This window comes from Schistocerca americana, chromosome 10 (assembly GCF_021461395.2).
Source record: "Schistocerca americana isolate TAMUIC-IGC-003095 chromosome 10, iqSchAmer2.1, whole genome shotgun sequence".
Classification (NCBI taxonomy): Eukaryota; Metazoa; Arthropoda; class Insecta; order Orthoptera; family Acrididae; genus Schistocerca; species Schistocerca americana.
Window position 1 is genome coordinate 50,299,091 of NC_060128.1, and position 15,608 is coordinate 50,314,698.

Consider the following 15,608-nt stretch of genomic DNA (forward strand, 5'->3'; position numbering starts at 1 on the left):
TACTGTTTATGTTGCCGCCCAAAGACGACGAATTACATTATTTAGGAAATTCCACCGTCGCTATGCGACGCCTTATTATACATTAATCATTCTTTATAAACAAGTATTTGCCTCCTGGCCGAAAGTATTAACTTTTTGCTGTTTTAATGAAGCCAAAAATATCGAATATTACAATTTCGAACTGAGGCGCCGAGACCCGTATAAAAATATTGAAGCTGTAACGTGATTATTCAGATCGAATTAATTACTATAAAATATTTTAAAACCGTGTGCACTGACAAAATACAGAATACAGAAAATTTTTGGCAAAATGTGTCAGGCTTACTAGATCACACAGTATCGCTTCTCGGAGACTTTAATGCACAAACTGGCAACGAATGTCAGCACAGATCAATAGTAGGAAAATTCCCAGCACTTGAAAGAACCGACGCAAATGGAGAAAGACTCTGAAGCTTATGCTGATAGCGTAACATTGCAGTAAAATCTATATTCATCAAAAAATTCCTAAAAAACAAACTACACGCTTATCAAAAAAACCGATTTGTGTTGAAAAATTACTTGATCGTGTTGCTACAAGTAGACATACAGACACGGAAGTGTGCAATGCAAAAGTTGCCAAGTGTGCCGGTTTGGATTCAATCTATCAATAAATTCGGTGTTAGACCAATATTTAGAAAAAAGAACCACACCGGCCCATAAAGTTTGACATACAGAAGTTACCTAGAGAAAATGATTACAAAATACAACTGGACAAAAAAAATCTAACTGTCGGGAACAACTTCGGAGGGACATTATCGAACTGCGAAAGAAACAATCCTCTTAAAAAGAAATGGAATTCTGCTCGGTGGAATGACAACTGTGACGTGTTAATTATACAGAGACAATGAGTTTGGAATATCTGACACACAAATAAAATAAGAAGAGGAAAAAATTTATACAAGCCAGGAGACATGCATCAAAAGGTCTCAAAGAGATCAACAAATGTCAACTTAGTCGCACTTTAAGCAGAAAAACATAGGGAACTTTTATAAAATATTAAAAAATGGATTAAAGTAGTACACACCACCAAGTTTACAGTTTACAGATCCGACAATACGTACGACTGCATATAATAACACTGAGAACTGCACAATACTTGTGGACTACTTCAAAGAACTACACAACTGAAATCCACCAAAAGCAGAATTTCATTTTGATAATGTAATCCAAATACAACTAGACACAAAGCCACCAATAACAAAGAAACAGTACAGTTACTGAAATGTGGAAGCTCTCCAGTGATATTATTCTATGTCTAACAGAGTTCATTAATGAAATGTGGACAACGAAGAACTTACCATGAGAATGGACATCAGCATTAATATATCCACTATATAAAAAAGGAAAGGAAACCGATCCTAATGATTACAGAGGATCTCCCTCTTATTATTGACGTATAAGATCTTGTCCATGTCACTTTTAAAGAGAGCTGAAGCAGTACTCGACCCACAATTAGAAGAGTACCAAGCAGGATTTAGGAAAGTAAGGTCTTGTGCGGAACAAATACTTAAAGAACGTAACAGAAATTAAACAAATCAGAAACTTGAAATAGATGATAACTTTTGTAGATTTTAAGTAGGCATACGGCTCAGTAGATAGTAATGCAGTAATAACATTATAGAGGAATTTGGACTCGAAAATAACGCTACAAAAATAAGGAACTTTAACAAGCACAACATCAAAAGTTAAATATATATGGAAACTGCCAAAACATTTTGAAATGAAATCAGGATTAAGACAAGGAGATGATTTAAACCCCGCCCTCCTCCCAACTTATTAACTGCACACTAGAGAAGGTAGTCAGAGAATGAGTGTTCAACTAGGAGGAAACCCAAATAAAATCACCACAGATTGTCTAGCTTTTGCAGATGATATGGCATTAATCACTAACTCACTGCATAGTGTCAAAGAAAAAATCACAGAACTACAGAAACAAGCAGACAAAATAGGAGTGAAAACATTATTTGAAAAACACATTTCATGACAGATATCAATGATGCCCCTTCAAATCTTAAAAGTCATAACAAGAGAATATCTAACCAAACTCTTTTAACCACTTAGAAGAAGGGATGACAACCAACACAAAAGAAAGGATAGCCATAGAAAACAAAGTGCATAAATGAAAAAGCCATTCCAAATGACAAAAACGTATTAAGAAAAATAAACTAACACTACCAAACAGTCACAATGCCTGAAACATTGCATGGAGCACAGACACTTAAACTAATAAGATTTAGGGATCTTGAAAACTGGCAAAAGCTGAAAGAAGAATTACAAGGAAAAAACTAGGACCTAGAAGTAACAGTAACATTGAATATACAGGGTGTTACAAAAAGGTACGGCCAAACTTTCAGGAACATTCCTCACACACAAAGAAAGAAAATATGTTATATGGACACGTGTCCGAAAAACGCTTACTTTCCATGTTAGAGCTCATTTTATTACTTCTCTTCAAATCACATTAATCATGGAATGGAAACACACAGCAACAGAACGTACCAGCGTGACTTCAAACACTTTGTTACAGGAAATGTTCAAAATGTCCTCCTTTAGCGAAGATACATGCATCCACCCTCCGTCGAACGGAATCCCTGATGCGCTGATGCAGCCCTGGAGAATGGCGTATTGTACCACAGCCGTCCACAATACGAGCACGAAGAGTCTCTACATTTGGTACCGGGGTTGCGTAGACAAGAGCTTTCAAAAACCCCTTAAATGAAAGTCAAGAGGGTTGAGGTCAGGAGAGCGTGGAGGCCACGGAATTGGTCCGCCTCTACCAATCCATCAGTCACCGAATGTGTTGTTGGGAAGCGTACGAACACTTCGACTGAAATGTGCAGGAGTTCCATCGTGCACGAACCACATGTTGTGTCGTAGTTGTAAAGGCACATGTTCTAGCAGCACAGGTAGAGTATCCCGTATGAAATCATGATAACGTGCTCCATTGAGCGTAGGTGGAAGAACACGGGGCCCAATCGAGACATCACCAACAATGCCTGCCCAAAAGTTCACAGAAAATCTGTGTCGATGACGTGATTGCACAATTACGTGCGGATTCTCGTCAGCCCACACACGTTGGTTGTGAAAATTTACAATTTGATCACGTTGGAATGAAGCCTCATCCGTAAAGAGAACATTTGCACTGAAATGAGAATTGACACAATGTCGGATGAACCATTCGCAGAAGTGTACCCGTGGAGGCAATCAGCTGCTGATAGTGCCTGCACACGCTGTACATGGTACGGAAACAACTGGTTCTCCCGTAGCACTCTCCGTACAGTGACGTGATCAACGTTACCTTGTACAGCAGCAACTTCTCTGACGCTGACATAAGGGTTATCGTCAACTGCACGAAGAATTGCCTCGTCCATTGCAGGTGTCCTCGTCGTTCTAGGTCTTTCCCAGTCGCGAGTCACAGGCTGGAATGTTCCGTGCTCCCTAAGACGCCGATAAATTGCTTCGAACGTCTTCCTGTCGGGACACCTTCGTTCTGGAAATCGGTCTCGATACAAACGTACCGCGCCACGGCTATTGCCCCGTGCTAATCCGTACATCAAATGGGCATCTGCCAACTCCGCATTTGTAAACATCGCACTGACTGCAAAACCACGTTCGTGATGAACACTAACCTGTTGATGCTACGTACTGATGTGCTTGATGCTAGTACTGTAGAGCAATGAGTCGCATGTCAACACAAGCACCGAAGTCAACATTACCTTCCTTCATTTGGGCCAACTGGCGGTGAATCGAGGAAGTACAGAACATACTGACGAAATTAAATGAGCTCTAACATGGAAATTAAGCGTTTCCGGACACATGTCCACATAACATCTTTTCTTTATTTGTGTGTGAGGAATGTTTCCTGAAAGTTTGGTCATACCTTTTTGTAACACCCTGTATAAAAAAATGGCTAATTTTAGATTCTTGCACACAACCCCATCAGATAAATTTCTCCACATGCCAAAGAGCATAGGATTTTGATGTGAGTCTAGGGGGGATGAAGAGGTGGGGTTAGGTTTACAGCAGCGATAGCACTGCTACCGATTTTGGTGTTTCGGCTGCTGGACAGATAACCACTATACTGAGGTGTAGCAGGCATTTACCTGTTTCGAAGCCGCACGGGGAAGCCACGTGGTCCGAGGTGCGCCGCCACAGTTCGCGCGGCTCCCTCTGTCGGAGGTTCGAGTCCTCCCTCGCGCACGGTTGTGTGTTGTCCTTAGCATAAGTTAGTTTGAGTAGTGTGTAAGCTTAGGGACTGAAGAACTCAGCAGTCTGGTACCATAGGACCTTACCACGCCACCGGTTTAAACTCGCTATGACAAGGTGTTACAACTAATGATTTTCATCTGACAGTGACTCTAGGAGGGATGTGGAAGCAGTGTTCGGTTGGCAGCATAGAGCGTATCACTACCGTCACAATAGTCATAATAGTCGACTGCCGTACTGAGACATTGCTGTCACTCCACCTGTTACGACTTCACAATGGCCGGGTAATGGTCAGCTGAATGTAGGGATTTACAAGTGAGTGTAGGGGGACTGTAGAAGTGGAGTGGAGTTTTCAACAGTAACAACGACATTCTTGTTCATAACTTTGCTGGTGACCTGTAAATCACCATATTAGAACAGTTTGCATGTTTCAGCCTTGCAATGTCCTGGTATTCATCTAACAAGGGAACCTCCCCATCGCACCCCCCTCAGATTTACTTATAAGTTGGCACAGTGGATAGGCCTTGAAAAACTGAATCGAGAAAACAGGAAGACGTTGTGTGGAACAATGAAAAAAATAAGCAAAATATACAAACTGAGACAGGCAACATCATGGATAGGGTGAATTCATTAGCGCCGTGGTCCCATGGTTAGCGTGAGCAGCTGCGGAACGAGAGGTTCTTGGTTCAAGTCTTCACTCGAGTGAAAAGTTTAATTATTTATTTTCAGGCACTTACACATAATCAACTTCGCTCTCCAAAATTCCAGGACATATTGAGATTTGCTTGGATATATGCAGGATTTGACTGTCTACACACGGAAAAATTTGAAAACGTTAAAAACATATGTTTTGACGGAGCACAGGGAAAACCGTGCGACTGTGAAACTGTTGAATTCATTTGTTGCAGTTTACGTGACAAACTTGTATGTTTTCATCACTTTTTTGGGGTGATTTTCACATCCAGAAGAAAACCTAAATCGGGCGTGGTAGAAGAATCTTTTTACCATTCGCCAAGTGTACAAGTCAGGTGGGTCGACATCATATTCGTCATGTGACGCACATGCCGTCACCAATGTCATATAGAATATATAGGACGTGTTTTCCTGTGCAGGAATCGGTTGACCTATGACCTTGCGATCAAATGTTTTCGGCTCCCATTGGAGAGGCACGTCCTTTCGTCTACTAATCGCACGGTTTTGCGGTGCGGTCGCAAAACAAAGACACTAAACTTATTACAGTGAACAGAGACGTCAATGAACGAACGGACAGATTAAAACTTTGCGAAAATAAAGAAAGTAAACTTCTCTCTCGAGGGAAAACTTGAACCGGGGACTTCTCGATACGCAGCTGCTCACGGTAACCACGGGACCACGGCGCTCCTGAGCTCATACTGTCCTTGACGTTGCCTATCTTGCGCATGGACTACTCACTTTGTATATTTTGCTTATTTTTTTCATAGTTCCACACAACTTCTTTCTGTTTTCTCGATTGATCTATGTTCAGTTTTTCAAGGCCTATCCACTGTGCCAACTTACAACTAAATCTGAGGGGGGTGCGATGGGGAGCTTCCCTTGTCAGAAGGATTTTCGTGTGAGTCCCATAATTTCCGTGTGAATTTATGGACAAGTCTAGTTGAACACCCAAGTGACACAGGCCACTACTGCTTGAGGCACCACGCTGGAAGGAGCACCAGACACAATGTGTTTTAAGGTTTTTGTACACAACGTATAGCAATTAGTAGGGGCCACTCGGGATGCCGAGCTGAGAGTGATGCCAGTAATTACTGCGTCACAGTCAGTGGCAAAAACTTACGTGAGTGAAACTGGAGAGGGACGAAGGGGGGAGTTGTCAAATGATAACTTGCTTTTACTTCAAACGGCTCTGTCTGTGATCGATATATAGATTGTACGCAGGCTCACAATTATTTTCAAGCGGATCAAATTGCTCTAACCGCTATCGGACTTAACATCTGAGGCCATCGGTCCCCTACACTTAGAAAAAGACGGTCGTGTGAAACCCAGCTCGCGCTATTCGTCCACTCAGAGGGCCATAGACACGGGTTCCCAGGTAGATGCCGTGTTTCTTGACTTCCGCAAGGCGTTCCATACAGTTCCCCACAGTCGTTTAATGAACAAAGTAAGAGCATATGGACTATCAGATCAATTGTGTGATTGGATTGAAGAATTCCTAGATATCACAACGCAGCACGTCATTCTCAATTGAGAGAAGTCTTCCGAAGTAAGAGCGATTTAAGGTGTGCCGCAGGGGAGTGACGTAGGACCGTTGCTATTCACAATACACATAAATGACCTTGTGGATGACATCGGAAGTTCACTGAGGCTTTTTGCGGATGATGCTGTGGTATATCGAGAGGTTGTAACAATGGAAAATTGTACTGAAATGCAGGAGGATCTGCAGCGAATTGACGAACGGTGCAGGGAATGGCAATTGAATCTCAATGTAGACAAGTGTAATGTGCTGCGAATACATAGAAAGATAGATCCCTTATCATTTAGCTACAAAATAGCAGGTCAGCAACAGGAAGCAGTTAATTCCATAAATTATCTGGGAGTAGGCATTAGGAGTGATTTAAAATGGAATGATCATATAAAGTTGATCGTCGGTAAAGCAGATGCCAGACTGAGATTCACTGCAAGAATCCTGAGGAAAAGCAATCCGAAAACAAAGGAAGTAGGTTACAGTACGCTTGTTCGCCTACTGCTTGAATACTGCTCAGCAGTGTGGGATCCGTACCAGATAGGGTTGAAGGAGGAGATAGAGAAGATCCAACGGAGAGCAGCGCGCTTCGTTACAGGATCATTTAGTAATCGCGAAAGCGTTACGGAGATGATAGATAAACTCCAGTGGAAGACTCTGCAGGAGAGACGCTCAGTAGCTCGGTACGGGCTTTGTCGAAGTTTCGAGAACATACCTTCACCGAAGAGTCAAGCAGAACATTGCTCCCTCCTACGTATATCTCGCGAAGAGACCGTGAGATTAAAACCAGAGAGATTAGAGCCCACACAGAGGCATACCGACAATCCTTCTTTCCACGAACAATACGAGACTGGAATAGAAGTGAGAACCAATGGAGGTACTCAAGGTACCCTCCGCCACACACCGTCAGATGGCTTGCGGAGTATAGATGTAGATGTAGATGTAACTAACCTAAGGACATCATCACACACATCTGTGCCCGAGGCAGGATTCGAACCTGCGAAAGTAGCAGCAGCGCGGTTCCAGACTGAAGTGCCTAGAACCGCTCGGCAACAATTGTTTATCCAAAGCAAATTGACGGTCACAAGAACTTTTCTTCAGGGTTCCAAAAATATGGAACAGTACGGGGAGAGACTGGGACTGTACGGAGGACGTGTTATGGCTTTGTAGCGAAACTTCATCGGCCTAGTCGAAACAATTTCCCAGCAAAATGTCCACTCACATGTTGCTGTGGTTGCTTCGAGTATGCTGCAGAAAGTTCACCGGTAAGCCCTCACGTATCCTCCTAGTCCTATATCGATAGTTTTGGAGCCCTAGAGGAGGACACTCACGACTGTCGACTTGCCTCAGCCAGAGATGTGCACACGTGGTTACAATTGTGGTTCCAAAGTTTGGATTCCGTAGAAATATTGGAACAGCTGAGGCAATACTGACCCTACGACGTATCTCAGAAACGTGATTAAGGAAAGGCAAACCTACGTTTCTAGCATTTGTAGACTTAGAGAAAGCTTTTCACAATGTTGACTGGAATACTCTCCTTCAAATTCTGAAAGTGGCAGAGGTAAAATACAGGGAGCGAAAGGCTATTTACAATTTGAACAGAAACCAGATGGCAGTTATAAGAGTCGAGGGGCACGAAAGGGAAGCAGTGGTTGTGAAGGGAGTGAGACAGGGTTGTAGCCTCTCCGCGATGTTATTCAATCTGTATATTGAGCAAGCAGTGAAGGAAACAAAAGAAAAATTCGGAGTAGGTATTAAAATCCATGGAGAAGAAATAAAAACTTTGAGGTTCGCCGATGACATTGTAATTCTGTCAGAGACAGCAAATGACTTGGAAGAGCAGTTCAACGGAATGGACAGTGTCTTGAAAGGAGGATATAAGATGAACATCAACAAAAGCAAAACGAGGATAATGGAATGTAGTCGAATTAAGTCGGATGATGCTGAGGGAGTTAATTAGGAAATGAGACACTTAAAGTAGTAAAGGAGTTTTGCTATTTGGGGAGCAAAATAACTGATGATGGTCGAAGTAGAGAGGATATAAAATGTAGACTGGCAATGGCAAGGAAAGCGTTTCTGAAGAAGAGAAATTTGTTAACATCGAGTATAGATTTAAGTGTCGGGAAGTCGTTTCTGAAAACATTTCTATGGAGTGTAGCCATGTATGGAAGTGAAACATGGAGGATAACTAGTTTGGACAAGAAGAGAATAGAAGCTTTCGAAATGTGGTGCTACAGAAGAATGCTGAAGATTAGATGGGTAGATCGCATAACTAATGACGAGGTACTGAATAGAATTGGGGAGAAGAGGAGTTTGTGGTACAACTTGACAAGAAGAAGGGATCGGTTGGTAGGACATGTTCTGAGGCATCAAGGGATCACCAGTTTAGTATTGGAGGGCAGCGTGGAGGGTAAAAATCGTAGAGGGAGACCAAGAGATGAATACATTAAGCAGATTCAGAAGGATGTAGGCTGCAGTAGGTACTGGGAGATGAAGAAGCTTGCGCAGTATAGAGTAGAATGGAGAGCTGCATCAAACCAGTCTCAGGACTGAAGACCACAACAACAACAACAAGCAACTACAACCATTTTTGTCACGGAGGCATTGCCCGTTTTGTCTCCCAGTGGGATAAATGTATTAACAGTCATGGCAATTACTTTCAAAATAATAGACAGTTCACATTTCTTTCCATGTGTATTGTCTTAATTTGACAGTCCCTTACAAAAATGAGGTTCGGCTGGCAGCAGATATAGCCTCGCTACTGGATCCTAGACAACAGTCATATTAAGGCACCGTTAGGACTGCACCTGATTCAGTCTAACAATGGCTGGGAACTGGTGTGCTAAATGTGGAAGTTTTTACGTGAGTCTAGGGAGACTGTAGACGTGGGGACGGGTTGTCAACTATTTTTTTTTGGTAATCTCATTTTGTTCGGTTTTGTTCGTTGCATCTGCCCGGGGCGGACGTCGTAAGACACCCGTATCAGCTCCTCGGTGATCCATTAAGTCAGTTTTTTATTACAGAGGGCAGCTAACCCTCTGAGCTACCGTGCCGGCATCAACATCGGTACTCTCGCCGTGTCAGTAAGGCCCAGCCTACTGGCAAGTCTCGCGATGTGCCGAATGCAGAAAGTTTCCTGTAACCACTGTAGTGTCACAGGCTATTTTGTAGGAAATACTATGTCACATTCGAGGTTTAACTTAGCTGACGAAATACTCAGAAGATTTCTTAAGGTGTAAGTTAGACAACAAGACCGGACAGCCCATCGAGTGGGAAATTATATGTAGAGACTTACAAGGGAACCTCCCCATCGCACCCCCCTCATATTTAGTTATAAGTTGGCACAGTGGATAGGCCTTGAAAAACTGGACACAGATCACTCGAGAAAACAGGAAGAAGTTGTGTGGAGTTATGAAAAAAATAAGCAAAATATACAAACTGAGTAGTCCATGTGCATGACAGGTAACATCAAGGATAGTGTAAGCTCAGGAGCGCCGTGGTCCCGTGGTTAGCGTGAGCAGCTGCGGAACGAGAGGTCCTTGGTTCAAGTCTTCCCATGAGTGAAGAGTTTAATTTTTTATTTTCAGACAGTTATTATCTGACAAACTCTTATGTTTTCATCAATTTTTGGGAGTGATTATCACATCCACAAGAAAACCTAAATCGAGCAAGGTATAAGAATCTTTTTACCCATTCGCCAAGTGTACAAGTTAGGTGGGTCGACAACATATTCCTGTCATGTGACGCACATGACGTCACCAGTGTCGTATAGAATATATTAGGCGTGTTTTCATGTGGAGGAATCGGTTGACCTATGACCTTGCGATCAAATGTTTTCGGTTCCCATTGGAGAGGCACGTCCTTTCGTCTACTAATCGCACGGTTTTGCGGTGCGGTCGCAAAACACAGACACTAAACTCATTACAGTGAACAGAGACGTCAATGAACGAACTGGCAGATCATAACTTTGCGAAAATAAAGAAAGAAAACTTTTCACTCGAGGGAATACTTCAACCAAGGACCTCTCGTTCAGCAGTTGCTCACGCTAACCACGGGACCATGGCGCTCCTGAGCTCAAACTCTCCTTGATGTTGCCTATCTTGCCATAGACTACTCAGTTTGTATATTTTGCTTATTTTTTTCATAGTTCCACACAACTTCTTCCCGTTTCCTCGATTGATCTGTGTTCAGTTTTTCAAGGCCTATCCACTGTGCCAACTTATAACTAAATATGAGGGGGGTGCGATGGGTTGGTTCCGTCGTTAGTAATCCGTCGACGCTGTACATCTGGGGGGCAGTACGGGTATTAAAACATTGCCACCTGCTGTGATGCGGAGTCACTTACTCCGAGACGGTGTCACACCAGAGACGAGCTCAGCTAACGGATAGCACTATGGATAAGTGCGGCCAGCTCCCTCTCTGTGTAGGGATATCAGATTTGTTGTTTTGGATTGTGAGTGATGATCTGTCACACAGAGAACAATGTCTGCTCTGGCAGTTGTAATATTAATCTGGTGTTGTGCAAGATGTTAATGTGAAATGTTATTTACGATGTTGGAGAGTATACAAGTTACAGTGACAACCGAGCTTTTGTCGATCCGGTGACATCGGTCGAGAACAGCCTCACTCGTAACTTTACACATAACTGCCAGGTGAAGAAGAACAACTGGCGCGGCAGACCGGAACTGAGCAGCGGGTCCGGAACGCCACTGCAAATGGCGAGTGAATTCTATACGGAAAGAGCGAGCATTCAGAATACCAGACGAGGCACCGTATGCAGTGGCACGTACCACATACTTAAGTACACGCACCACGGTGCTGTACTATACAGGGACTCTACGTGTGTGGTCGGTTAGTCGGGTCACCACCCCGTGACGTAAGGCTGTCGTGGTGTGTGACGTTATGACGGTGTGGACTTTACGAGTCGGTCGTGTCTGTAGATGTCGCCTCGTCGTGTTTGACGGTGGCCGCGCTGGTGCGTGTGTCCGTGCTTAAATGTGTCGTATCGGGTTCATTTGAGCCTCGGTGTCGTACGTGTGAAGTCGCTGGCAGTGTTTATAGTTCGGGACGTAAGGTTTGGAAGCATTTTCAGTGAGTTATCAATTTTTTTTTTTTTTTATATGTTTGGCGTTTTCGCTAAGTGTTATTGGTTTGGTGTTTGTGGTATGTTAAGATGTTTAATTCATTTTGTGGCTTCTGTTGCTAGGTACGGATATGACGATGAAATATAACAGTGCTACGATACGGTCGGAGATGGGGAGGACACGATGTCCTTTACAAAATTCTAAATTCCTTCAATTCCGTCGTCTCGGACCAGGGACGGGTACATGTGGTGGCGTCGGCGCTCGTGTGTGTGTGTGTGTGGGGGGGGGGGGGTGGCTGTCCTAGTTTGCAGTGCAGTAATGTGTTGGTGGTAAGTAATTGTTTTTACTCTTCTCGAGTTGCGATGTTTTGTGTATTTATGGTGTATTGAGTGTGTTTTAATTTATGTACGGATGTTTGAGATGTTGTGGTTTTGGTTTTATTTTTCATAGCTGTAGGTTGTGGTTTTTTGGCATCAATAGTTTTGGTTGATGGAAATACAGAAGCGTCCGATCCCGCCGGTCTGCTTTGACCCAAGACCTCACAAATGTGGCGGAAACGACCATAATCCACGATTCCAATATGGCGCATATAAAGTCGTTACGTGCACATTATGAGGACGAAAATACATCGAAAAACAAACACACACACGTTCCATAAAAAGCCTAATGACACTAACGGGACAAACGCGGGAAATAGGGGGTTTTTGGGTGGGGACAAACGAAATATAAACAAATTTAGACACCCACCCCCATAGAAAACCACCCAAACCGACGAAAAAAAACCGACATCACAAAACTCCCCAAATACCACTAAAGACAATATAATCTGGAATCGGACACTTCCCTTGACCTATATCACTCAACAGCAGCTCCCGATCCCATAAATTAGGACCTAACACATCCCTTAACCTATATAGCTCAAACACATCTCCCGATACCAAAACCAACATTCACAGCCACACACTGGGATCGAACACTTCCCTTGACCTGTTATCCTTACAACATCTCCACATACAGCCGTCCCTGGTCCCAGAAGCCGGAACTATAAGTAAGCCTCATTTCTTCACAGCATACTGAACACTTCACGACTTCATCCAAAAATCCGAATAGTTGAAGAAATTTTATTAGAGACAACGCACTGTCCCCCATCATAGCCGACAACCGAAAACTGTTGACCCTGTCAGTCATAGCCATACCAACCAAAGACATAAAAAAAGCAACTTACCAAAGTTGAGACACGACGCCACACTCGCAAATGGTTCAAATGGCTCTGAGCACTATGGGACTTAACATCTGAGGTCATCAGTCCCCTAGAACTTAGAACTACTTAAACCCAACTAACCTAAGGACATCACACACATCCATGCCCGAGGGAGGATTCGAACCTGCGACCGTAGCGGTCGCGCGGTTCCAGACTGAAGCGCCTAGAACCGCTCGGCCACCAGCGGCCGTCTGCCACACTCGCAAACTAAACCAAAAACATCACCTAACACACCACACCACCAGAGAGCACCACCGATCGCATCAAAACAACACCTACAAACACGCCACTCTGGCAAACTAAATTCCGCGCCGTCGTGACGTCACACACCACAACAGCCTTACGTCACGAGTCAAAGCCGACGGGTGGGATCGGACGCTTCGGTCGACCCAATTTTTTATTCGTCATTTTGTGTGTTTTGAGATCGCGGTGTGGTCTCTTTCACTGGTGTATATACCTCGTGACGCACCCTAAAAGACCCAATTTCCCGCGGTTGTCCCGCTAGTTGGATTGTATTTTTGGAGGGAGCTGTTATTGTCTTATTTATACGTATTTTCGTGCTTGTTGCCGTGTGTATGTAGTTACGTAATAGGTGAGACATTGAAGACGCTCAGAATAGCCGTTTCCGCCTTATTGGTGATGTGACGGGTGAAAGCAGACGGATGAAATGGGAGAGTTGCGTGCTCCCGGTGGCGGCGGGGTGGGTACCTGGCTGCCGGCTCGGAGGGCAGCTGCGCGGTGAGGTGGCGCTGCAGCTCCTGGCTGTCGCGCACGCCGGCCTCCAGCTCCTGCAGGCGCGCGCGCAGGCTCTCGATGGTGAGGTTGTCCACGGCCAGCTGGTTGGGCAGCAGCTTCCCCGACGTGTCCTCCACCAGGCTGTCGTCGAAAGACAGCGTCGGCGTGGCCGGCCCCTGCGGCGACGACCTGCAACCGCAGCGCTCACCTCTAACATCCTCACAAGCCGAGTCAGCTTCCGACCCGGGGTCGGCTAACAACTTGCACTGTCAACAACACAACCGACCACAATGCTGGATATGGAGAAATGTTCGCTACGAGTCACCAGCTTCGACCAGTAACAGTAAACTTGCGACAAACGCCACCAGCAATATCGCGACTATAACGTGATGTCTGTAGTTCCTTCTCTAGATTGTCGCACAGATGACAAAATGGTAGATATCGAAATAAATGACAGAGGGATAGAGAAACAATGCAAATCGCTCAAAAGAGGAAAGGCCGCTGGACCTGATGGGATACCAGCTCCATTTTACACAGAGTACGCCAAGGAACTTGCCCCCCTTCTTGCAGCGGTGTACCGTAGGTCTCTAGAAGAGCGTAGCCGTCCAAAGGATTGTAAAAGGGCACAGGTCATCCCCGTTTTCAAGAAGGGACGTTGAACAGATGTGCAGAACTATAGACCTATATCTCTAACGTCGATCAGTTGCAGAATTTTGGAACACGTATTATGTTCGAGTATAATGACTTCTGGAGACTAGAAATCTACTCTGTAGGAATCAGCATGGGTTTCGAAAAAGACGGTCGTGTGAAACCCAGATCGCGCTATTCGTCCACGAGACTCAGAGGGCCATAGACACGGGTTCACAGGTAGATGCCGTCTTTCTTGACTTCCGCTAGGCGTTCGATACAGTTCCCCACAGTCGTTTAGTGAACAAAGTAAGACCATATGGACTATCAGACCAATTGTGTGACTGCATTGAAGAGTTCCTAGATAACAGAACGCAGTATGTCATTATCAATGGAGAGAAGTCTTCCGAAATAAGAGTGATTTCAGGTGTGCCGCAGGGGAGTGTCGTAGGACCGTTGCTATTCACAATACACATGAACGACCTTGTAGATGACATCGGAAGTTCACTGAGGCTTTTGCACATGATGCTGTGGTGTATCGAGAGGTTGTAACAATGGACAATTGTACCGAAATGCAGGAGGATCCGCAGGGAATTGACGCATGGTGCAGGGAATGGCAATTGTATCTCAATGTAGACAAGTGTAATGTGCTGCGAATACATAGAAAGATAGATCCATTATCATTTAGCTACAAAATAGCAGGTCAGTAACTAGAAGCAGTTAATTCCATAAATTATTTGGGAGTACGCATTAGGAGTGATTTAAAATGGAATGATCATATAAAGTTGATCGTCGGTAAAGCAGATGCCGGACTGAGATAAATTGGAAGACTCCTAAGGAAATGCAATCCGAAAACAAAGGAAGTAGGTTACAGTACACTTGTTCGCCCGCTGTTTGAATATTGCTCAACAGTGTGGGATCCGTACCAGATGGGGTTGATAGAAGAGATAGAGAAGATCCAACGGAGAGCAGCGCGCTTCGTTACAGGATCATTTAGTAATCGCGAAAGCGTTACGGAGATGATAGATAAACTCCATTGGAAGACTCTGCAGGAGAGGCGCTCTGTAGCTCGGTACGGGCTTCTGTTAAAGTTTCGAGAACATACCTTCACCGAAGATTCCAGCAGTGTATTGCTCCCTCCTACGTATATCTCGCGAAGAGACCGTGAGGATAAAATCAGAGAGATTAGAGCCCACACAGACACATAGCGACAATCCTCCTTTCCACGAACAATACGAGACTGGAATAGAAGGGAGAACCGTCAGGTGGCGTGCGGTGTATAGATGTAGACGTAGATGTAGATGTCACTGGCAATATTTTCAAATGGGCTGAGGTATAGATTTGGCTGTAACCACAATCAGTTCTTTTTTCAGTATCACATCGTTCACTCCGCCAACTCGCAACCGAACTGTCACCTTCCGACCTAACCTAGACCTCG

At 44.3% G+C, this 15,608-nt stretch overlaps 1 protein-coding gene across 1 annotated transcript in view; it reads right to left on the minus strand.

Moving 5' to 3' along the window:
- LOC124552657 (tyrosine-protein kinase Fer-like) overlaps positions 1–15,608 on the minus strand; it is a 627,186-nt gene that overhangs the window by 136,994 nt on the left and 474,584 nt on the right. Inside the window, exon 5 of the mRNA XM_047126982.1 lies at positions 13,517–13,732. Coding sequence (XP_046982938.1) covers positions 13,517–13,732 — 216 coding nt within the window. The remainder of the gene's footprint in view (positions 1–13,516; positions 13,733–15,608) is intronic.